This window comes from Ambystoma mexicanum, chromosome 7q (assembly GCF_040938575.1).
Source record: "Ambystoma mexicanum isolate Mex_15411 chromosome 7q, UKY_AmexF1_1, whole genome shotgun sequence".
Classification (NCBI taxonomy): Eukaryota; Metazoa; Chordata; class Amphibia; order Caudata; family Ambystomatidae; genus Ambystoma; species Ambystoma mexicanum.
In genome coordinates this window covers 507,644,451-507,670,365 of record NC_090941.1, presented here as the reverse complement: position 1 = coordinate 507,670,365, position 25,915 = coordinate 507,644,451, and the positions used below count along the sequence as shown (strand labels likewise).

General features: G+C 43.5%; 1 protein-coding gene across 1 annotated transcript in view; it reads right to left on the bottom strand.

Moving 5' to 3' along the window:
* SUCLA2 (succinate-CoA ligase ADP-forming subunit beta) overlaps positions 1-25,915 on the bottom strand; it is a 753,371-nt gene that overhangs the window by 19,398 nt on the left and 708,058 nt on the right. The window contains exon 10 of the mRNA XM_069640760.1: positions 23,682-23,770. Within this exon, the coding sequence (XP_069496861.1) occupies positions 23,682-23,770 (89 nt within the window). The remainder of the gene's footprint in view (positions 1-23,681; positions 23,771-25,915) is intronic.

Below are 25,915 nucleotides of genomic sequence, written 5' to 3'. Positions count from 1 at the left end.
ATCATTTACATTTTTTCCAAAAGGGATCGGAAAAGTTAAGAGTAAAGCCTGTATTTTAAGATTAACATTTCCACTCTTTTGGAAATGAAAACCATTTCAAATGATTTGGACCTTCCATGCAAATAAGTAAGTCTGTTAAAACAGGTTTTAAACTTTTTTCAAGTGCTTGCAGTGCCTTAGCAGGGCTAACCCTGATGCTTTGAAGTCCATCACAGTGTAGTGGGATGAAGGCAAAGCGATCGTAGAAGCAAAGGGTTTGAGGGAGAGAAATGCCACTAAAGGCTAGTCTCAGAATGATACAACAAAAGTACCTGCACAGTGCAAATTAATAAGATTGAGATCCAATTAGATCGGCATAAGACTGGAAAGTGCAGGCCACTCAAATTTATTGGGTATAGTACAGGGGAGGATTCTTTCATGCACACAACGTGAAGCTGTAAAGTAATACCATCTTACTTGAAGAAACTTTAACAACATTAGAAAGGACAGACCAATGGGAACCAGTCAAAAGGTTATCAGGAAAGTTGATGACTGGAATTCTCGTAAGCACACCAACTGATGGTAGGTGGCTGGCCAAAAATAAAGAGAACCAATCTAGACGCTGAGCTCCTTCCAATGCAAATGTGCTTAGACTGCATCAGATGCCAGAGCAAGTTCCAACATAAGCAGCAAACAGGCACCCTCATCACAAATTAACTGAAACATTGTGTAAGATCTGGAAGCAGCTGTGTCAGCACTGCAGCAAGGAAGGAAATCATAACGGCAGAGTCAAGAGATTGCTCACAATCACAAAGTTGTTTTAGTGAACTGGTGCCACTTCTTCCAATATATTGTCAATAAATGGCAGGGCAGCAACAGGCTGTGACGAACCTGGGTAATTCGTTCCTCCTCCTTAACCCCCCCAATGGGAGCCATCCCCATTGAGGCAAACCCCCTATGCAAGACCCTCCCCTAGGGTTTTGGGCAAGAGGGAACTCACTGGGAGTGACTCACCCCTTAGGGGATGAGAGCTTCCAATCTAAAGCGAGATCTCCCATATAGAAAACTCTGTCTGTATGGAGGCCCAAGAAGTTGTAAAGGTAGCAAGGCCTTTTTTTTCGGTCTGACCTCTTTGCTGAACCCTCCACAGACTCACTACCAAATAATCAACGAGACAGTGCACATAAAACCAGCAAAACCCTCGCCTGGACAAGCAGATTCCCTGATGCCAATCCGAACGGCAGTGCAGCGCGGACGCTGCAACGCAGAATCCAGGAAGCCTGGAGCCAGGACAATCGAGAAGTTGTGGTTAGCCAGGAGCCCGAGAAACTCTGGGAAATCCAGGAACACAGGGGGCGAAAGCCCTGAACACCGACGAGGCCACACGAAGGCAGCAGAGACAAGAAGCACTAGCAGGAAAGGTAGAGGCAAACGCTGCCACTATCAGAAGCACCAATCCTCCCCCACCCTCACCCCTGGCAGAAGCGCTGCGAGAGCAAGTACGCGGGCTGCCCAGGAAGGAGGGAGGTGGGTGGTAGAATGCTACTGGGAAGCAAATCATTCACTGGATAGTGAGCTTCTGAACAACCTGAGCAGGGGCAGACGTGTCCAGAGTGAAAAGAGAACGGCTAAGATTATTCAAAGCCACGAAAGCCACATGGACCCATCCCACAAGGAGGAAGGGACGCAAACTCCAATTGAGATAAACCAGAGAAGCCCAGGGTTTGGAGAACATGTGAATAGCCTGCACAAGGGCTGAGGTGTCTTGGGAGACACAAGGAAATATATCAATATTGAAGGCCAAGATAGCCATAAAACAGAATTGAAAAGTGTAATTCCCATGCTACCCTGGAGGTCGAAGGATCGAGTGAGTGAGTTGGGCATTAAGATACATCATTGCTAGAAGGGAGAGGTTGAGTACCCCATTGGATACAACGTTGAGACCTCTTTTGAACTGAATTAGTCTTTGTGAGCACTTGAAAACCTTTCACGAACTGAGTGACTTTTTAACCAGGTAAGATAGTAATGCTTTGGATTTTGAACTTTACATTGCAAACTTGTGGTTTCTTCTTTTGAAAGACACCACAGTGTCCTGGGATGAACATTTGTATTTGAAATGGTCAGCAGTGGAGGTGGTCAGCATTGAGACGTTGAAAACCTCCAGTGTGGAAGCACTTTCTCTCATTTTGTTTCCTTTTTGTCTAGAGGTAGGGCCAGTTAGTTGGACAGGTTAGGACACAGGACTGATTTTGTGTGATTTGACATCCTCAGGAGCGCCTTGGTTTACATTTTTAGGAAGGGAATCCCCTTTTAGCTATGAGCTATTTCCTTTAATTTCAATAAAGGTTTGCCATTGAACCATGTCCTCTGGTTAGAGCCATCTGGTTTGCCACAAGGCGCAAAATTGGATAAACAATTTAAATGCGTGCAACCCTTCTTCAGTAAGGGGGAACAACCCTAATCTTCAGAGAAAAATACAAACACTTATCAAAAATACTAAAAGACACCCCTGCAATAGACGACATAGAATATGCACCATTTGTAAATCCCCCTCTCCCTTTTTCTCTGATCCCATCCATCTCTGCTACCAAGGTCCACCTGTGGGACCGTGGCACTCCACCCACCTGAATATGACAAGCTGGTGAGGTTATGACATTGTCCACGAGTCATGTCCACTTTAACTATCTACCTCATCTACAGACCTCCTGGCACTCTGGGAACATTTGAGGAAGATAAACAGTCTACTGTCTAATAATCTTAAAATATCCACACAATTGCTCATTCTGGGGGATTTTAATCTGGGATATAATGACCCACTAGACAAATAACAAATATGCCATCACTATGGCCAACACCCTCACTAAATTAGGTCCAACGGAAAAAATCCTAGAACCCACCCACTCTAAAGGGAGAATTCTGGATTGGCTAGCGGATTAGAACTGCACCGCCAACATCACTTCCATCTCCCCGCAACTGTGGACGGACCACTTTGTGTCCTTTGATCTTTCCACCTCTAGACCACCCGCTTCAGTCCCTATCATGGCCCTGCCATGTCCAACTAGGAACAAAAAGTGCATCACAAAAGACGGTGATTCCTGCCATCTTACCCACTTCTCAACCAATTAAAGGAACACTTAGACCCGGAAATGCTTGTTGAAGAGTACAACAAAATTATGTTAACAACCCTTGACAACATTGCCCTCAAACTCAGCCCGAGTAAACCTAAAACCCATCTCAATAAATGGTTCATCCCTGAATTAAAGGATCTACGACAACTTAAGAGGAGCTGCGAATCCACATGGAGGCTAACCCCCTCAGAAGACCATAAAAACAAACTGCTAGAAATCTCCTCCCATTACAAAAAGGAAATCCTCCTGGCCAAACGCAATTCATACAATAAACGCATCTCTAATGCTAATTCGAGCATGAGGGAACAGTTCTCCATCCTTAAGGAACTAGAGTCCACTATTCTGATCCCAGATACATGCTGTAAAGATAAAACGTGGTGCACAGAGATACAAGCACTATCAAACAAAATAGCCTTGTTCCAAAAGAAAAGAGCTATAAAGCAAGCTTCACTTAATCACCCCAGGCCAATACCAACCCACAGCCTAAGGAACAAAACTCAGCTATTCAAGTTAGGTTCGCCAAGACTTCCATCCTGGAGGTAGAGAAAGGCATCCTTTCCCTCAAGCCCACCAACTGTCAAGGAGACTCCTGCCCATCCCAACTCAAAAGATGCTGCCAGAAAACTCTCCCCCTTCATATCCAAACTTGTCAATGCTTCATTCACCTCGGGTTCTGTGCCGACCAATTTGAAACAATCCTGGGTACTGCCTCTGCTTAAAAAACAAAATCTAGACCCCCTCATCCCCACTAACTACTGCCCCATCACGACAGTCCCATTCCTGTTAAAAATTCTGGACAAGATCGCATACATACAAATTCAAAAATTCATAGAACAAACTTTTGGGAGCATGTCAATCAGGTTTCCGACCCCAACATGGCACCGAGACAGCCCTCATCGACTTGAAGGCGCAAATAGATGAGTTACGAGATAAAGGTAAAACAGCCCTCCTCTTACTATTAGATCTTTCGGCTGCATTCGACCTCGTTAGACAAGGTCCTTTGCAGCCACCTTAACTCAGCTGCTCACTTTTCCAAAGAAGCTATAACTTGGTTAGAATCCTTCCTCAGCGATAGGACTGTGAGAGTATTCTCTCCGTCAGCTTCGGCAGACCCAATCCCCATTCTTTGCGGAGTTCCCCAGGGATCCTGCATATCCCCCACCTTATACAACATAATTTACCAAGCCACTTTTTGATGATCTGGACCTTCTTGGTATCACCTACACCAACTTTGCAGATGATACCCAGATTCTCCTCCCACTTTCAGGGGATTACAACAAGGATTCGGCCTTGCTAAATAGGGTGTATCTCATCATCCATGATGATAAAACTGAATTAATCATCCCTAGCACCCATTCAAATCTCAAGAAACTATGCCAAGACTACTCTTCCTTCGAGATTGATGGGAATATGATTAAGGTAGCCAAGGAGGTGAATCCACTTGGTTTTTATCTGGATGCCACCCTTTCCTTAAAAAAACAGGTGAATTCCCTAGCATCAGCTACAGCTTACACATGTAAGCTCATTAGAGCAGGTAAACACTATCTCAGATGATAATTGCATTATCCTAGCTAGAGCACTTATATTGTCAAGGCTCGAATATTGCAATGCCTTATACAATCGGTGCTAACAAATCTGTCCCCCATAGAATCCAAATCCTACAAAATAATGCTTTGAGAGCAGCTCTCGGCATACCTAAAAGATCACATATATCAAAGATAAGGCGTAAACACAATTGGCTGCCTACCCAAAATAAAAGTTGCTTCCCTCACAAAGCTATGAATAATGCTGCACCCTCCTATTTTACAGACAGATTCCTAAAGAGAAGCTCTACCAGACCCTCTAGAATCCATAATGCCAATAGCCTCATCATCCCTAGATTCAAACTAACCAAGGCTGGTGGCGCCAGCTTCCCTGTCCGAGCGGCACAAATTTGGAATTCATTGCCACACCCTCTACGCATCGAGCCAGCCTACCTCAGATTTAGATCCGGCTATATTAACCTTCTGAAGTCTAACAACTAGCTGCTCGCTAGCTCATACCAGTTCCTCCTACCCGGTTTGTACATAACTCCCAACCCCGGCCATCCTCATCCTTACTTTTGATGCCCGTTTTGTGTAACTGCTATTGCCTGTATATTATTACCTGTATTTTTTATCTGTAACCATGTAACTTAAGTTTTGCATATCCTGTACTGCTGCGCCCTGTTACCCTCGGGTTTGGTGCGCATTACAAATGAATAAAACAATCATTTACACGTGGTTCAGTGGCTCTTCTCACTTACTGTGATCAGAGCTCACAAAGTGGTGTTGGCATACATTACACAGAAAAAACATTTGATTGTGAAATGTAGAAGAAATGGTGCATAGCTACCCCGATCACTTTCCTAAACAGTACATCCCAGCATGCCCCTAATATTTTACAAACATTCCATAAACAATATGGTTGCCAGAATTAGAACAGTGAACAATTATTCAGCAACAAAACCAAAGTTTTAAAAATCTGACATTCGTGGCTGCCTGTATAATATATAAATGGGACCCAAGTGTTAAAATATTTAGCACATTGGTTAACTGTTTAACTGTGTTTAGCAGGTGCACGATCAGTTACGTCGAATGCCTCGACATTGGCCATATTTTTATGAGTCAGACAAAACTTGCACCAGTGGCACGGCTGGAACTGTAAATCCAAGTTGAATTTCTTTGTTGCCCAAGCTTGGGTATCTGTGCTGCTGGACACTGCCACGACGTATATGCCACTGTTATCACTTGAAACCATTGTGCCAACATAACTGAGAATTTTGTTAGTCTTTGGGGAAGAGGGTGTCATACCATCTCAAAGAACAAGTTACTTACCCCTGGTAACGTTCTTTCGATTGGATGTTCCTCCCACGTATTATTTATTTTATTTATTTGTATAGCGCAACCAAACCCTGAGGTAACTGGGCGCATTAGGCTTGAGGAACAGCATGAGTTACTGAAGGTTGCACAACAGGGAAGGATACAATACAAAAATATAAGGGACCGGTTTACATATAGGTCCATGTCAGTAGGGCAGTTAAAGATTACAACACGACCGGGTTACAGATCGGTCCACAGCGACGGATAACAGCGAGTTAACAGAGGCGAGTAATAGGCTATCGCTGATTAGAGAGCAGCTCCTTCACCTTGGCTCTGAATGACCAGTATGAGGTGTCAGCTTTGGTAATCACAGGAAGAGCGTTCCAGTATTTTGCTGCCAACACAGGGAAGCTTGCTCCTCCAGCTGTTTTCAAGATAAACTTCGGGATGATAAGTTGGTGCAGATATGGAGACCTAGTTGGTCTAGAAGTCCTTTGTCTGGAGAATTTATCTGATAAGTAGAGTGGGGCTGTTCGAGAGAGGCGTTTATGTGTGATGACGAGAGACTAATTTGATTCTATCGCGGATGGGTAGCCAGTGAACTTCCTTCCAGAAAGTGGAGATGTTGGCCCTGCGAGGGGGTTAAGCGCACATCTGTAGAATCTGTAGTCTGTTCAGGTTGTGGCTAGTGAACCTATGAAGAGTGTACTGCAGTAATCCGATCTGGACAGTATCAGGGCCCTGGCCAGTGTGAGGCAGCGGTTAGTAGATTAAGGTTTACAGGCGTTAATAAGTTTGTTTGTGTAGGCCGTGGATGAGATAGTAGAGTTGATGTTTTTGAGTGCGAGTGTCAAGATACACACCCAACGTTTGGACTTCTTTTGGGACTTTTATGATGTTGCCATCGATGGTGAAGGATTGGTACCTAGGGTCGAGTTTGTTGAGATGGGTCTGGGAGCTGACGATGAGCAGTTCCGTCTTGTCGCAGTTTAAGCAAAGGCTATGGATAACCACCCATGCTTGGATTTCGAGGTAAATTTAATTTAGTTTTGCAGCATCTTCACCATAGCTCCCGGTGAGCGTGATGAGGACATGGGTGTCGCCAGCATAGTTTGCATATGTGACACCCAAATCATCAAGAAAGTCGAAGAGGAGCTTGGTGAAGATGTTGTAAAGCGTGAGGGAGATGCAAGATCCTTGGGGAACTCCACATTGGATAGGCGCAGTGTCGCCGCTGCTGAGGGGGAGAAGACCCTGGTTGTTCTGTCTGACAGGAAGGAACGAATCCAGTTGGTGGTATTCTTGGAGAATGCAGGAGCCGAGAAGTGTTTGGTCAGAACGTGATGGTCGACTAGGTCGAAGGCTGCAGACGGATCGAACAAGAGCAGCATGGCCAATTTGCCCTCATCTCTGGTTTCATCGATTTGAATTTTTAGGCCAACGGTGTCGAAGACTGCTTTGGAAATGTCGCCGTTTACTCAGCACTGCATTCGACTTTGGCGTCGACAGGTTTGACTCTGATGGAGTTGACAAAGTCGTTGAGGTCTTTGACGATTTATGCTTTTTGGTGGTACCAAAGAAGCACTGGGTTTCCGAGTCGACACTCTCGACGACTTCTCGTCGGGTCGAGAAGTCTCTCGATGTAATGCCGGCTTAGTGCACGGCTTTGAAGTTGTAACCTTAGACTTCCCTTTGTCGTTACTGGGAGCGACCGGGACATGGCTCTTGTGCGTTTCTTTCGAGGGGGCATCCCACTTGGCTGGGGAGTCGGATTTTGTCAGGCATCAGATTACCTCACTAGAGGAATCAAATGGTGAAGAGGGAGACCTATGACGTCTCTTCTTCGCCTTCTTTGAGGAAGAAGATGACTGCTGCAACGGACTCTTCAATCGGGACTGCTTCGATTTTTTTACGCCGGGAGTCTCTAGACTGACCAGACTTTTTCTCTCTCTTCGAAGGCGACTTCGAAGCCACCCTCCCCACTGCCAGTTTACGTCTATGCTCCCTGAGAGTTTTCTCCGTCATGGCCTGAAAGGACCCACAGTCGTCGGTATGGTGCCCGGAGCCCAGACACCACAGGCAGACGCAGTGAGGATCTGTAATTGACATCTTCGATCCGCAGTCATGGAATTTTTTAAAACCAGACTTTGGTGTCGAAGGTGTCAAAGAAGAAGAAAAAATTCCTGCGAAAAACTGAAGCGTGCTGTTAATGACTTGAAGCGTTAAGCTCGGAAAAACGGAACTGAAGCCAACAGGCGCTGCATGCGCCATTTATGCCGCTGAAGTCGTTGCTGATCGACGGAGGCCCTCGAGGGACATCGACATGACGACACAGCATACAGCGCCAACTGTTGAGAATTTTTTTTCAAAAGCAGCAAAGCTAGAGATATATAATATGAGGAATACGTGAGAGGACACAATCCATTCGAATATATATCTTAGCTGGCTTTCAAATCAAGCACAAAATGAAAATTATCTACTAGTTTTCTGTCACTGTGAGCTGTTGTAAAACATCCAGTCTCAGTCATCCAATGTAAGTCTAGGATTGGATACATGCCTGCTTAATACCTACAAGGCAAGGCCCTGTTTTTTTAATTATATATCCGAAAAATCTCTACACCGATGCAACAGTGTAGTCCTGAGCCACACTCACAAAGTAAAGAGTAAAAGTTCTGTTATGCCAAGAAGACAGCACCTTAGTCCAGTACGTTAAGATTTCCTTTAATGTTGCACATCATTTTTATAATTTGATTGCTTGAAGCCTGCGCCCAACCAACGAACAACAGAGAGCCAGCAATGTATGACGCGTTTCGCTACACCTCGTAGCTTGGTCCCATGATCTTGTTCACGCAATGGACACACATTTTATTTACTCCAGTCTGATGCCCATACAAATAGAAAGAAGAGTTTCTCTATTTCCCATTCACTATATGTGGGGACAGAATTACGGCCATCCATTGATGTAAACACTCCATATTGTTCTGCCCCAACATACTCAAAACAAATTGTCCACCAATGATGATTTGGTAAATACCATCTATGCATATTATTTCAACACATGTTTAAAATTCCTAATTCGATATCATAAAGTGCAATCTAATGTGCGCATTGCGTCCATATTTTACGTGGGCATAATAAAGTGCACTGTGCAATCCTCAGTACCATGTCGGTATCCAAGTCATATCATAACATCATAAAGTGCATAATGCAGTTACATGTGCAAAGTTCAATATCTGTCTCATGCAATCCTAGTCCAAAGTGTGCAGTTGTATCAAATTACATAATCTCATTTTTGCTATTCCGCTATAACAATTACATGATCATTTGGAACCAAAGCGGATCTCAGTTTCTAGGGTTTCCCTACTGTGAGATGAAACATGCTCGAGACTTATAGACATTTGTGGCAGTACTGGCTTCTTCTATGACTTTCAGCAACAAGATATGCAATAAGTGCTTAACGCGAATAACAACCGTGCAAGGACCATCATGTGTAGTGTCAATAATTCAAACCATTGAAAAGTGCATAGTGCATGACCATATTCTCATGCTTTACAAGGAATTAACAATCTGATAAAATGCCTGATGCAAGTACCAAACCCCTCAAGGGTCATCGTATATATTGTCAACTTGCATCCAAAATGCATAGTGCATCTCCATGGCTTCATGCTTTATCTATGGAATTGAAAGGATGTATTGTATACTATCCTGATCTTGATGTATGTTACATGCTGCACAACAAAACTTTGATGGGCTATCCCCTTATACACATTCTGTTAAATGATATCAACATCTTGCTTCGCATAAAACTTTGTGGACTGTCACTTTAAATTGTCGAGTTTCGGACAACAGCTGACTATATGCTGAATTGTATCTGGAGGAACTGGAGGAAGGTTATACTGTCTATACTGAAAATAGACAGCAGGGGCGGGGTGGTGGGGTGGCAATTATTGCAAAGGATAACCTTGAATTTTTTAAGGTAAACTTCTGCTGCAGTGGGTGTGAAGTTATGCACCTGAAACTGGTTTTCTCGCCCAATAATTGTTTTAATTTAATAGTTATTTACAGACCACCTGCGTTGGTCTCGGACTTTACCTTGGAACTTTGCTCACACTTGACCACATGAAGATCCATAAATGTGTCTACCATGGTGGTAGGTGATCTTAATTTCTGGCGTGGGAACAAGAATAAGGGAGCCACCGAATTAGAAAAAGCACTTAATCCCGATTTCCAGGTTGTAAACGAGGAACCTACTTCTCCTCAAGGGAATCAGCTGGATTGGATGTGTGGGTATAACACACTAATCCAAGATTGTAAAACCACGCCATGTATTTGGAGTGATCATTATTTGGTGTCTTTGACTCTAAAACTGCTAATACCTCCACCTCAACATAATCCTCATGTCCAAGTAGACAGCAGAAATTTTAAAAACTTGAATAATGTACAACTCCAGCCTTGCCTTGACAAAATTATGTGCTCTTTTCTGGAGCAAGATAATTGTGCGACCCTGTTAGATACATACAATAAGCACATCCTAGAGCTGGTGGAGTCAGAGGCCCCTCTTACGACTAAATTAGTCAGGAAAAATAATAACAATCAAAAGTGGTTCACCAGAGAGCTCCTTATAATCAAGAGGGGAAAAAAGGGCTCTGGAGAGAAAGTGGATCCAAGATAAATCAGAGGAAAACAAGATCAACTGTAAAACTAAGGACAAGGAGCATAGAGAAAAGATTAGGGTAGCGAAAGCTAATTTCTTCAATGTAGAAATTGAAAACGCAGCTAATAAAACTAAAACTTGTCGACATATTGAAGAGCATAGAAAAACCTAAGAACCTAACCCCCCCCGTTTATGCCTAGAGACGCTGATTGTAATATTGTACAGAAGGCTTTTCTAACCAAAACAGAAAAAGCCAGACAAAATATTATTAACACTAGAGTATCCTTGAAGAAGACTATGCCGCTAATGGAAGACGATGTCGGTACTGGAGTACAGCCCTTCAAATTTGAGACCGTCACAGAAGCGGAGCTGTTAGAGGTGCTGAGCCATATGAAACCCACAACCTGCGCAGAAAATGTCTTACCACCTAGCGTTATCCTGCAACACAAGGAAATCTTTGCACCCATCCTTTTGAAAATTGTGAATGCCTCCTTTAAGGAGGGCTCAGTTCCTAAGGAGCTAAAAAGGGTCACAATCACCCCGCTAGTAAAAAAAGCGGGCTTGGATCCCAAGGACCCGGCTAATCTTCTTCCCATAACTAATTCAAATTTTGTCCTTAAAAATCTTGGACAAAATAGCCACGCAGCAATTACAATGCTATGTAGAGAACCACTCGGCTTTACATCAGCAACAATCGGGCTTAAGAGCGTCTCACAGCACAGAGACAGCCATGCTGGATCTTCAGAACCAGATGCTGAGTATGGTGGACAAGAACAAAGTAGGGATGCTGATGCTCCTGGATCTAAGTGCGGCCTTCGATCTGGTGGACCATCAACTCCTCATCAAAGCGCTCAGGGAAAATGTGGGTTGTTCTGAAAAGGCAATAGAGTGGCTGGTGTCTTTTTTATCTGACCGCCAAGCCAGAGTTCATTGGGGAAGTAGCTTCTCTGACTCTTGCCCCATTCTTTTCGGTGTCCCTCAGGGTGCTAGTCTGTCACCTATGCTGTTCAATATATATATGCGCACTCTGTGTAGCATCCTGGTTAAGGCCGGGGTGTTTTTTAGGAACTACGCAGACACGCAGCTCATTTTGGAGCTTGAGGGAAATCATTATGCTGCAGACAGTATCATAATAGGAAAAGTCTATAGGATAATAGACAAATGGATGCAGGCCAATTGGATGTGTCTGAATGACACAAAGACCGAATTGATGTTGTTCGGATCCAGTCGCCACTTCGCTAAACTCGGGGCGGAATATAAATCCTTTCAGATTAAAGACGCCAAAATTCTAGTGGCTCCCCAAGTTAAAACCCTGGGCATGATGGTTAACTCAGCGGTTAAGTTAATTCTGACGCCCAGACCAACTATCTACAGAAAAACATGGCTTATTACCTCAGGCTATTGAAATCTATCAAGCCTTTCCTAAATGAATGTAACCTGGCCACCAGAGCCATTGTGCTATCAACGCTCCACTATGGAAATGCTCTTCTGATAGGGGCATCTGTCAAGGATTTAGCTAGATGCCAAGTGATTCAGAATGATGCGGTCAAGCTAGTCAGAAATTTAAAGAAGAGAGATCATGTTACGAGTGAAAGAGTGTCCCTCCATTGGCTCAGAGTTGAGGAATGAATAAAGTTTAAATCCCTCTAGTTGGTGCATAAGTGCCTTTACGGCAAAGCCCCAGATTACCTTAAGAACAGTTTAGTGCCATACACCCCTCTGAGATGGTTACGATCTGTAGGCAAGAGTCTCCCGTCTGTTCCCAATTTCAAATTGAAATCTGGTCTGGGTAGATCCTTTCTGGTTCTGGCTCCACAACTGTGGAACAATCTTCCCGAAGCATTAATGATTGAAAACAACCGCCTGGCGTTCAGGAAACGTCTCAAGACACACCTTTTCAGATAAGGAATTCAATTTGCGAAGCTCATAAGGCTACCTTTCTGGTATAGGAAGCGGTCAGGTCTTAGGCCTGGTTTTTTGTGTTGTACTGTCCATGCGCCCCGATGCCTGTGGGCTACCGGCGCTTTACAAGTATAAATACATACATACAGGATAGTGCCATATGCTGAGTCTAAAAGGCTCACATCAATTAAACTTCAATGATGGGAGCTATTAAAATAACAAGAAGAAAGAAGGAGAGAAAAAGAAATGCTTCATAGGTATAGACAACAAAAGGCCTTACCATACAAATCACCCACAAACAATACTGAGTGAGAAAATGTGTCATCAAGATGATTGGAAAACAACGTGAATTTAAATGTAGAATCACCATGAACGGACTCAAAATCACATGTCAAAGTCACAATCTATGGGACTGATCTCATTGTTCACCCAGAAAGGTATAAAGTTCCTCATCAATGTTATGTCCCGACAGGGATTTACTCTCAAAATCAATGATGTAACGGGTCTCCTATTGCCTCAAATGTTTCTCCCTATTACCTCCCCTTGGTCCAATGTTGACTTGTTGTAATCCAGAAAAAGATAGGTCACGTAACTTGCCCTCATGTTTCTCCCAAATATGCTTGGCTATGAGGTATGCAAAATCTTTATTTTTGATTGCTCTGACATTTTGTTGAATCCGTATTTTTAGTTTGCATTTGGTGCTCCCTATGTACCATTTATTACATGTACATTTGAGTGCATAAACAATGTACTCTGATTCACAAGTAATTCTTTCCATGATGGTAATAGCCTTATGGAGTACAGGATGTTGGTAGAGGGAGCAGTTGTCTGCAAATTTGCATATCTTGCACTTTGTGCACTTACAAAATAAATAAACCTATTTCTTTGTTTCAGCCAAGTCTGTTGATTGGGAATCACTTTGGGTGCCATAAAGCTGCTCACTAGTTTGTCTTTAATGGACTGACATTTTCGAAATGAGATGTTGGGATAAGAGCCTAGTAGTTGTTTAAGATCATTGTCCACCATGAGTGACTTCCAATGTCTCCAAATGATGTTTTTAACTGTCTTAGTTGATTGTCCATACGTTAATACCAGGCGTGTTTCTTTATTTCCTCCATTCCTTTTCATGTTTTTTTGGTCGAGTAGTAATGACAATCTGTCACATTGGCGTGCCTTCAAATACGCCCGTTCTATGATTTATTTGGGGTAGCATTGTTACTTAAAACCCCAGACTGAGATTTTACTTTCTTTGTCATACATCTTGATCTCAGAGCAATTCCTACGTAGGCGAATAAATTCGCTGTATGGAATGCTCCAAATCAGGTTGTTGCAATGTGCACTCTTTGCATGTAATGGAGCATGACTCCTGTGGGTTTGGAAAAGTTGGGTTTTGATTTTACCATCTTCCATGAGGACCGGCACATCCAAGAAAACCACCTTTTTTGGACTATGTGTCTGTGAATTTTAGATTATAATTATTGATGTTCAGATGTTTTACAACGGCGGTCCATTCCCTGGGGGTCCCTTTCCATATAATGAATAAGTCGTCAATGTAATGATGCCACATTACAACTTTGTTAGTGAACCTCTTGTTTTCTTCTTTCCAGGCCTCATACTTTTCCCAGTACCCCATCGTGAGGTTGGCGTAGAGGGGCAAAAGTTGTGCCCAACGCAGTCCCTTGTTTCTTTTTGAAGTATTTTTGATTGAATAAAAATAAGTTGTTTGTCAAACAAAGATGAATCATAGCCAAAATCATTTCTGAGTGTCCGGTATAATTCAATGATCTGGTGTTCAAATAGTGTGCACATGCCTTCATGCCCTGCTCATGGTTTATTGAAGTATATAGTGACACTACGTCCATCGTAGTCAAAATATAATTAGGATCACCTGGCAATTCATTGATTTTTGACAAAAAATCTTTAGTGTCCCTTACGTACGATGGCAATGCGAGTACAAAAAGAAAAAGTGATTCAGCGATGTATTTAGACATATTCTCTAAAAGAGATCCTGTAAGAGTAACAATGGGTCTTCCAGGAGGGTCAGGTGATGCATTTGTGGACTTTGGGAAGAAAATATATCGTTGGCACTGTTGAGTGTGATTTGTAGACGAACATGATGTCCTAATCTTCCAACATTCCCTTTTCTGTCCATTCATTAAGAAAATCTTTAACTTTGAGCTCTAGATTTTTCATTGGATTCTCAATCAGCTTCTCATAACAGGCCCTGTAATTTAGTTGTCTGTTTGCCTCGTGAATGTACTGATCTCTATCCATAAGTACAATATTTTGGCCTTTATCAGATGCCTTGATAATGCATTTTGGCAAGAGACTTCATTCCTTGAGAGCTTTAGTATATTCATTTGCCATATTCGGTTATTATTTTTTTTTTAGCTCTTTAGGTCTTAGTTTCTTCAGATCTTTTATGACAAGGCTTTGAAAGGTCTCGATCGAACTTCCCGTTATGATGGGTGGATTAAATTTAGATTTTCCCTCGAGTTTGCTCGGTTTGTAGCATTCCATATTTATTTCCAAGTCTTCCGGATCAATCTCGATGTCATCGAAGGTGGCTTCTCCACCGTCTTGAAGGAAAATGAGGGTAGATGGTGTGCCCAGATCTTCCTTGGTCCTTTCTGTCCTTCCTCCTTGTTTCAATTTAGGTTTTTCTTTGGTGGTATTTGTGGCAAAGAATTTGGTTAGTTTGATTTTACGAACATATTGGTCCAAATCTATCCTGGTTTGTGGATAATCAAATTGCAGAGCTGGGCAAAAATTGAGGCCTAAACTTAATAGTTGATGTTGCACATCGTTGAGGGTGTGTTACGATAGGTTGATAATCGACATAATCAAACTGGCTTGTAAAGTCTCATTTACTTCCCAGAGCGCAGCTATCTCCCTGAGATGTTCTTTGCCGAGTTGTTTGCCCTTATACCCCACCTCGTTTTTGTCTTCCTCCTCGTCCACATGCGTTTCCTCCTCTGGTCTGCTTGCTCTTCTTCCCGTCTTGACAGAGCAAGCGCATTTCTTCTAAAAAATTTAACCGAATAGTAGGTTCTTCACTTTCGTTTTTTCCGTGACATCGGATTCTGAGGCTGAAGATTCTTCATTGGGGGTTTCAGCAGTTGTGCCAATAGGGGGCATTTTACATGTTTTGGTTTGAATCCTCATTTGATCAACCATCTCGCAAACGTGTAAACCCGGCCATTCTCGTAGTCCTCTTTATCCCTCAAGAATTTCCGTTGTTTCCTCTGTTGTATTTCTTCTTCAAAGGTTTTTAGATTGCTTTCGATGTGTGTTTTTAATTTCAACCCATCCTCAATAAGTTTCAATGTTTCCAATTTCCTCTCAATCCCTGCAATTTAGATAAGATATTTTCCCTATCATTTCCTGCATATCTCACCAGTATCTCAAGTAATTTTTTTTTAACAATAGTTCGTTGCAGCTCCCCACTCCTCCAGCATTGCGGGATCTTGTTCCTCGAAGGAGGGTGTGGTCAATATTATTAAGCCTCTTGGAATTCTTTTGACATCGATGTAATTCTGGAGCAAATGCTCCTCCCACCATTTACTGATTTCTTTTTTGGAGGATTTTTCATATTCCTTCAATAATGTGATTTCATTGCCCTCAATCAGTGGTGGTGTTTTGTTTTTAGTTATGTCTATCATGTTTTTTAATGTTTCATTAAACAAATTCAAAGCTAATTCTCTTCTTGTGGCTTCCTTTGTGGCTTGGGCGCTCATAGTAATGGGATAGAAGCTGCTGGACTGATATAGCAAAAAACAGTTGGCAGAGTAAATCGCCACATATATCTAATTCTTCAGGTGCAAAGTGCCTGTACCCAGTGCTCCAGATAAGATTTTGAGGTGGGAGTATTTTACGCATGCTTTTTCAAATTAGAGAGTAAATGCAATATCAAGAGGGTAAAAATTAGCTTTCTCCTCTGCAAGAGAGTAAAACGTATCCAACACATACTATCGAATAGTATATTTTAAAGCGCAATATGCAGAGAGGTGATGCAAGTCTTTCTTGAAAGTAACAGCTTCAAAGTTTTACTGCATTTGTTCCAAGTACATTTCTCTGAACAAATACAGTAAAACTTTAACACTGCCTGTTTCGGGGAAAGGCTTCCCTTCAAATGTTGGGAGGGGCACCAACTTCAGAGACGGTGGAGGAGTGGCAAACTTACTTGTGTAGGGGCATTTAACTACATTACTCATTGTAATGAGACTATTCCAGTGCAGCTTCAATGTTACAATCAGTTAACTCTCTCAATTTAAGTCTGAAACACCCACTTCTTGCAGATCCTGAAGGTCCTAAAAAGTGTGAAAATGGCAGATGGAGTACAATGAAAAATTCAATATCATAGCATAACAGGACATTGCAAGGTGTGGGGCAGTTCTCTGGACGGCCCAAGCAACTTCAGTGGCTGGGAGCAACAGGGGATAAATGTAATGTTGGTTCTACCACAGTCCGCTATACTAGAATCTCTGGTGCACTGACTGGCTGGTGAGACTGTCTGCCTGACAAATCAGTGTTATGAGACTGGGGAAGGGCCAGTGCAGCAATAATGCAATTCTATATGCCCCATATATAATTGCATTATTGCTGCACTGTGATGTGCCTGTGTTTAACAGTTAACCGCTCACACACGTTTACTGGAAGATTGGCTCTGCCTATAGGAAGGAGGGGCTCAGGGAGAAACTGTCACAGTGGTTGAATACACCTGTTAATGATGTTAAAGCCTCTGCATCACCTGGACGATTTGCAGATTCCACTTGTGAGGCTGCTAGGTCAGACTCTTTGTAATTGCCCGACCTTTGAAGAGATTTACTGCACTGTTAAAGTCAGCTGTAAATGCACAGGAATGTGTGACTAATTGTGCTGCGCTGTGTTGTAGAGCTATGAATAGGTTTGCTAGGGTCACACTTAGCTGTCTGGTTAAAGGCCCTGCTTCTATCAGTGAAGATGGATAAATCATATTCAAATCCATGTTAAAGGCTATTTATACTGTGCACTGTCACGACTGGAGTGTTCCCCTGGCGCTCTGGGGATCTGTTTGGAAAGAAAATTGGGGGATGATCCCGTTAAAGAGTACCCGAAAGATTGGGCTTTTGTCGAGGCAAAATTAACATACCACATCCAAAATAAAAACATGTTATGTCCCTTCTCCATGGATCGAACATGAGAGGTAACAGAAACCCTAAAGCATTCATCTCCAGCCGTATAAAAATTGAGGGACTTGATCCCCTTAAGACCATTTTTAAATAAAATTGCTCTATGGCTTTTGAATAATCCTTGAAGCAGCAGAATATGACCTTTGTTCATTTTTAAAGGAAAAGATAATTCGATTTTGGTAACCACTGATGTAAGGTTAAGGATCCATACCACTGGACACCTTTTGCATTCCTCTTTTCAATTTTCTGCATCAGAGGTATCACTGTCAAGTGTACTTTTATTTCAAAACATGTTTAAGAAGCTTCATTTTTTTTTCAAGAATTTTCTTTTTCAATAATAACTTGTTTTTTATTTTACAACAAAGGTTGTGTCAAATCAGAGTACAAGTGCATTTAAGGCTTAATAGTGTGAGACAATATAGAATAGGACAATATATTTGCAGGGTTTAGTATATTGCACAGTTCCATCGTCAGTGGTCGGCTGCAAGGTATGAGTTTATAAGCGTTAAATGTCTTGTACACCATCAAACTACTGGTAGTTGTCATACTATACTCAGGAATTGTTCGGTCAAGAAAGGGCGACCAGGTGCTGTTAAATCTCCCCATAACTCCCATTCGGGAGGCCGTTATTTTCTCTGCCACCACTGTGTCCATTTCCCCCACTACATGGGGATTGCCAAGCTGTCAGGTTGATTCCATAGCCGGGCGATCGTGATCTTAGCCGCGGTGTGGAGATGGGTAATCAAGTTCGCCAAGTGTCCAGTGAGTGGGAACATCCCCCCCCAGCAACACAATCCCCGGATCCTGTGATTCGCTTAATCGGGTTCAGGACCTCCGCTCAAAATAGCATTGACTTTGGGCAAGACCATAAAAAATGGAACAATGATCTTGTTACTGTACATCCGCTCCAACAAAGTAGGGACAGCTCTGGATTGCATTTGTCTGGATTTCTGGGGTGATACCACCTATAGCATACCTTCACCGCCCCTTCCTTATTCATAACACATTTTGAGGTTTTGTGCATGCGGGTCCACATTTGCCCCATTCTTCCATTTCCAGTTCTCTCCCTAGGTCCCTCTCCCAACTGAGCACTGGTAGATCAGCCTTGGGACCAAGTTAATTTTCAGTGCTACAATTCTCCCCAGCCATGATCCCTCTAGTTTATGCCATCACTCCAGGTCCTTTAGTAGGTTTCGGAGCAGCTGAGGGAAGTTGTCCTGGTATACTCTTTCAGTTTTGTTTGGAATGTTAACCCCTAGGTAGGCGATTTGTGTTTTAGCCCATAGGATGGGGCTAATGTTTGCTAATGCTACCCTGTGCTCCTGGGTAAGGTTTATTCCCAAGACTGCGACTTCCCGTAATTAAACCTAAAGCCCGAGAACTCCCCAAATGCTGAGACCTTTTGTCAAAGTGCTTTGAGCGAGCTCTCAATCTGTGTTAGGGATAGGAGGACGCCATCAGCGTACATGGAGACCTTGTACTGGTTTCCCATCCAGCTGTATCCCCTGAATCCATGCGTGATTTTGAATATTTGTTGCAAGTAGTTCCATGGAGAGAGTGAATATTAGGGGAGATAGGGGGCAGCTCTGGCGGGTGCCTCGGAAGAGGTGTAGCATAGGGGTTTGTATCCAGTTGATTCTTAGTGAGGTGAAGGGATGCTGATAGTTTGCCATGACCCATTTAATTCATTTTGGGCCAAATCCAAAGCGGGTTAGTGTCTTCTGTATGTAGCACCAGTCTAATAGGTCGAATGCCTTGTGAGCATTCGAGTGAGATCACAGCCATTTCTATTTTAATTCTTGAGGCGCTTTCAACCAGGTTGAGGGTACGTCTGATGCTGTCATGGGTACTGCGGCCCGGGATAAAACCTGTTTGGTCCGGATGAATTAGGTCTGGGAGGACCCCAGCGAGTCTAGATGCCAAGATCTTGGAGAAGACCTTTCCGTCATTATTCATTATTGTTATGGGTTGATAGGATTCACAGTCCTCTGGGTCCTTTTCTGGTTTGGGGAGCAGTATAGTGAGGGATTCCTCCATAGATGGAGTGACGCTCCCTGTGGCTAAGAAGGAGTTAAAGAGGGTCGTGAGATGGGGAGCTAGAATTTGACCATACACCCTATAGAACATGGCGGAGAATCCATCAGGGCCTTTCACTTCCAACATTGTTATGAGGAGTTCAAGGGGCTCTAGCTGTCTTAGCTCAGCCTTTCCTGAGGGGGGTGGCTAGATAGTTAGCTTGCAGTAGTTCATCAAACGGGCTCCCCGTCATTACCTCACTATGATAGTTCATCATTGCGCTCCTTTTGTCATCCTCTGAGGTCAGCAAAGACGCATCTTTACCTCTCAGAGTGGGATTATTATTACGAGTGTGGACCTTTTTAAATTTGTATACTAACAACATATTGGCCTTATTGCTCTCTATATAATAGAACTGTTTGGTGTACGCCAATGCTTTGGCGGATTTGTCCGACAGATGCATTTCCAGTGGATTGGTTCTTTTTAAGTGCCCCTTCCATGGCCACACCCCTCTTTTCCAGCCTAGACTGCTGCAGTTGTCCCACACTTTTTTGCGCAATGGCGCAATTTATTATCACTCCCGATTACATGCTTCATGGCGTCCCAGATTACCGCTTACGAGCATCCCACTGAGGAGTTTTCCCCAAAGTAACAAGTAAGTGCATTGGATATTTCCTACATGAGAGTAGAATGTATAGTCGCATTCGCCCTCGTTGGAGAGTCGCCAAACATCGGCTGGCCCGGTCTTCCTCAAAAATTCTGCAAAACCTATTGCTCGTGAGAAATCCTCTCTTGATGGAGGCAGAGTTTTATCGCTTTTCGGGTTGGGAACCAAGTTGAAGTCTCCTCCTATGAGGAGGCATCCTTCCGTGAATGAGATGATGTCCTGTAGGATAGTGTGGAGAAACCGGTTTTGGGCGCTATTTGGGCAGTAGATGGATACAAAAGTTAGGGCTTGCTCAAGAAAGTAGCCCTTTACCAGTAAGACTCTTCCACATAGGGTCTCTATTCACCGTAACCTGTGTCAGTGGTATTTCCAGCTAAAAAGCAGCGCCACTCCCTATTTTTTCTCCCCAGTGGTACCAAAATAGCATTTGTTGAATCGCCTAAAGAGGATGCGCTTCTCATCTTTTGCTAAAAGGTGTGTTTCCTGCAGGTTGACTACGCTGGGGCAGAGTTTGGTTAATTTGCGCTCCACCGATTTTCGTTTTCCTGGAGAGTTAAGGCCCTGCACATTCCAGGTTACCATGCAAAGTTCCCTAGTTGAGTCTACTGCCATATTTGTGCCATTGCCAACCGGCTTTTAGCTTCCGACCTCTGTCCCGTGTGCCAGGGGCCCCCATGCTATTTCTCCTCCTGAGATGCTGTCTGTTTTGAACCCTTATCCAACAAGACTACCTTTCCCCCCCAACTAGTGTAACCCCAAGAAACATGCCTCCGCTCCACCCACCCCCCAAAAAAAACAAGTGACGAGCCACTGAGGCCAGCCCAACGATGATAGGGGCAACCGGCTCAGGTCCTGACAACCAACCTTTTGTGGACAAACAGTGACCATTGGTTAATGCCTGAAAACACAACAGTGGCTTCAGAAGTGTTGTTTACAGTTACAGCTTTCGGTCTCCGACGCTCTTCTCGCTCTCAACCCCGGTCACCTCAATTCCTTCGTTGGGTGCGTTAGTTCTTCCTTTCAGAGATCCTTTTGCCCATTTTCGGTGTGCGTGCTGCCTTTGTTCAGATAGAAGCACCCGAGGCGCCTGCAGGGGTTCAGAGTGGGTAGATCTACTTTGTCAGTGGAATGATCCCTCTCAGGGCTTGGCCCCTTTCTTGCCCGTTTGCGTTGGGCCTTTGAGACGCCTTCTCCTGGTCCAGTCGTGTCCAGGTCTGTGCAACCTCCTTCGATAAATCCTGACGTGTCATCCTTGTTGTTTGCTTCTGCCGGGATCAATTTTTCAGCCTCTTTCATTGTGCGTATTTGCCATTGCGTACCCTCCAGGTTGAACACAATAGTGCAGTAGGGAAACTACAGTGGTAGAGCACCTTTTCGTCTCACAGCCATTCCATTAGAGGTTTTAAAGATTTGTTTTTCAGTAATGTGGCTACCGCGAGTTCTTCATATAGGGAGATTGAGGCGTGTCTGAATTGTATACGTGCAGAGTTCCAGGCTTCTTGCCTGATCTTCTCCTTAACCCTGTAGAAGTGAACTCTTGCCCAGACGTCAGTAGGAGTGGATTGCGCGGATGATGATTGTTTAGCCCTGGTTTGGTGTACTCTGTCCAGCTCCAGCATGGCGATATCTGGGAGCGTTAGGATGAACCTGAAGAGGTCCCGGGTGAAGTTACCCAGTACTGTGTCCGTAATAAAAGTTGGGATTCCGCATAAATGGATGTTATTATGGCGGGAGCGTTTTTCGGAGTCCTCTTGCTTAGATTCCAGGGCTTCACAGCTAACTTCCAGTGCAGTGGTTCTGTCTGCTCCCTCCCCTATTTCGTAAGATTGCTCACATAGTGTTGACTATCTCTGCAGTTCTGTTTCCACTTGGTCCATATGCTTGTCTAGGCCTGAGATTCTTTTCATGAGCTCTTCCATGCCTCTGCTAGGAGGTCCTGCAGCTCTGTCTTGGTGACCCCTTGAGTTGGCAGCCGGAGGTGGGGGGCATCTGAGGGTCCTTTTCTTGCAGCATTGCTTTGTTACGTTCCCCTTTTCTCCCTTTATCTCTGGTTGGCGCTGAAAGCAGCATAGAAATGTCAATTTCTTTAGTTGTTTTGGGAGTTTTTGCCATTGCACCCCTTGTGACTCGGAGAGGAAGACCTTCGTTCACGTGGCTTTGTGTATTTAGGTGCGTTTGTCTCTGTAAGGCCTTAAGTCCCTTGCGAAGGGGTAGGGTTTGTGGGGCCGGGTGCCACGATGTGCTTCTTGTGCTTTCTTCCCCTGTGTATTCCTGTCTTAAACCGGCTGCTTGGCTAGAGACCTGTTGAGGCAGGGGCTAGATTATGGTGTGCTGCCAGACACCAGACTCCTTCACGTGGGTGTAGGTTGATGTCCCCGTCGCCCCAATCCTCAGTGGGGGGGGAGCCCCTTCCTCCTGCGACACAGACCCGCTCCCATGCAGCAGTTGTGGGGGAAAAAGGCAGGACCCCTGGTTAATTGGTGAAAGGAGGGATTACCTTAATGCTGCTCCGGTCCCAGAGCCTGTTGTCCTCCTGGGTTTTTGGGGTGGATTTGTATCTGGGATGTAGCATGGTGAGTGTTCCCCCTTAAACTGCTGAGCAGTGGAGCTGGGGAGGTTTTGCAGGCGTTGCCGGTGCCACCTCTAGAGGGCTGTCTGCTATCAGGATCAGAAGCTGTTAATTTATGGGTTTAGTGGTTGTCCCTCATTCCGTTGACAAAGTGCCATCTGTGAGACACGGAGATTGTATGGTCTGCTTCCAGGGAGCTCCGCTTGGTGCTTGTTCTAGTATGCATGTCAACTCGCTCTGTGGAAAATGGGAATTATCACAGCACAGGAGGCGCTGTTCCGGGAGGTATTCCTGTGCCCGGAGCCGGCGTGGAGAGGTGCACAGGGCTCCACACACCCCCAGGGCCGCCATCTTGCTTTCCCTTTAGGTTATGCCACACTTTGGTGCTGAGGACCCCTCATCAGCGATCCGGGATGTGGGAGCTGAATCACTCCCAAGATGACTGGTGACAAAATATTTACGAGTGCTTTTTGTAAAATGGTGCATGTCGCGTGAAGCACACTTCATATTTGGTGCAATGCTGTCAAGCATGCACAGTGAAATTTTTATTTGCCATTCACTGCAAACAAAGCGTCTTTACAGTAAATGAATAATCCGTTTCTAACATCCCCATACTTGCCAGCAAATGGTACTCGTCCTGCATAAAAACTACTCACCAATGCAAGTGGGCTAGTAGATTTTGCAAGCCCTGTAATAGCAGTAAATATAGGGTTATACAATAATTAATGCTTTGCGCCAATATGCACTTTCCTTACCATTTTAGCAGCTTCGTCTAAGTCATCACAAGCAAGGATTTTCAGGCCACTGTCTGTTATTAGGGCTTTAGCATCATCAACTCTTGTACCTTGAGATTTAAGGAAACAAATAATGAGATTGCTAGAATCTATACATTAAAGTTTATATGCCAACATTAAGTGCCTTACAAGGTACCAATTACAGATATTACATTTCCGGAAAAAAGTTAAAATGATCAAGGACGCAGATAATTATGTTGGCGTATGAAAACTTTTTCAGCTAATTATGTTAACCCAAAAATATCTGGCATAAAATAAAAAACAAAAATGGTACTACATTGCAATCATGTTAACAGACAAAAGAGAACAGCAAGGGAGGATAGTCTGCATGTTCCCCTTCCCACAAGTACAACCCAACACTAAACATTTAACCCCTCTCCTTCTGCCTCACACTACTCTACTCTTCAAGTATGGCACTCAAACCAAACATTTTGCTGACGTTCACACCACACACTGATCAACATGCCAATTACCTTTCTACGGTTACACCAAGACAGACTGCGAGGGTCCCTCTGGCTGCCATCTAGCATGATGCAACTCTACTTAACCTGAGATCTCACCATGCAACACACACATCACCACATTTCTCAATATGTAGATGCTTACCCACGCCAAAGCATGGGTTCCCTGATCTGACTTGCACCATTTTAGCAACAGCAAACATTCCTCACCTGTCTCTGCCCTAATTAACCGCTGCCCACCCTTTGCCAGACTCAAAGTTCCAACAGGTCATGAACATCGCAGGAGATCAGCTACATAACACTTAATAACATAACTGCAAAAGAATAGCATGATGGATGAAACCAGAGAACTATGCTATGTCAAATTAAATTTATAAAGAGTTATATGTTATATGTTTTTGAAGGATCCATTTCAATTTAACGTTTTCAGCAAATGCCCGTCATGCTAGACTCATATATGTATTGATAACATATGCACACTACTAGTTATATAACATTAAACTAGAAATATAAAAGTACATACCAATTTTAAAAAAAGACTAATCCATGAGACCAGGTACTGACTATTAAAGGCAAGCAGGTAAAGAGGCAGAAGAAAGGAAAAGAAAAAAGACCAGAGTGTTTGGACAAAAGTATTAAAGGTTTGACTCCTGTTTCATATCTCAGGATATTCTTCTTGTCTGAGTTGCAACAATTTTTTAAGCCCTATTCAGTCTCACTTAGTTCCCTTTGTGTGGCTTAGCGGTTATTTTTATTTATTTTATTTTAATATTTATATTGCGCCGGTAGCTCGCAAGCCTCGGGGCGCAGAAACACGGACACAAAGGACAAACAGTAACAGGAATTATACAATGAGGACGGGACGGCTACATAAGTTTACTCTGGCTGGGGTTGTTCGCTCTTAGTTCCCTTCCCATGAGGCTTGTTATTTCTTAATCATCTTTTTTGCCTTAGATGCCATACTTTGAATAACAATGCAGCCACTGTAAAGGTAGTTTCCTCGTGTATGTCAATAAGGAGGTAGACCACCATTTCATTCACTGATCCAATGCCTGTCTGTCATCATTGATCAAAGCCTTTTTTCTAATCTGTGTGTAAAGGGGACAAATTCGGACCACACAGGGTTTCTTTGCATCCTAGGCTAGAGCGAAAGTGCTGTTTGTACCTTTGTACCATCCGTTCAAAACTGCCTCCCCTTTAAGTGCATTAGCGCTGGCACCTAATGTTAATGGAGATCTCTTTATGGCACTGCTGTGATAACTTGATTTCTCAGCGTTCATGGTCAGTGAGTCAAAATAAAATGATCTAAAGACTAAAAGCCTTCATTGCCAGGCATCGTCTATCGTGTATTTTACAGTTTTCATTAAACTTATTTGGCAGAATGGAGGTTACGAATGAGAAGTTACAATTGAAATGATCAGCACAAAGATCCAGGTTTGCTGCTTCCAGTAAACTCAAAGTCCAAGCTTGAAACAAAACTGAAAACTGCATTAGTAGCTGGCTCAAGCTCATAAATCAGGCTTAATACGGTCTCTGTGACCCAATGGCCAACACATTTCAGCTGTATGGTTCCAGACTATCTGTACTCGTCAAAGCACTTGGCCAATCACATCGCACAGTGTGTTAATGCTCTTGCACTGTATATCTCGGTCTGATCTACTGTCATGGGTTATATTTTGGCATGGCCAACTCAGCCCCCCATACTTTTAAGGTCAATGAATTGAGCACCAATAC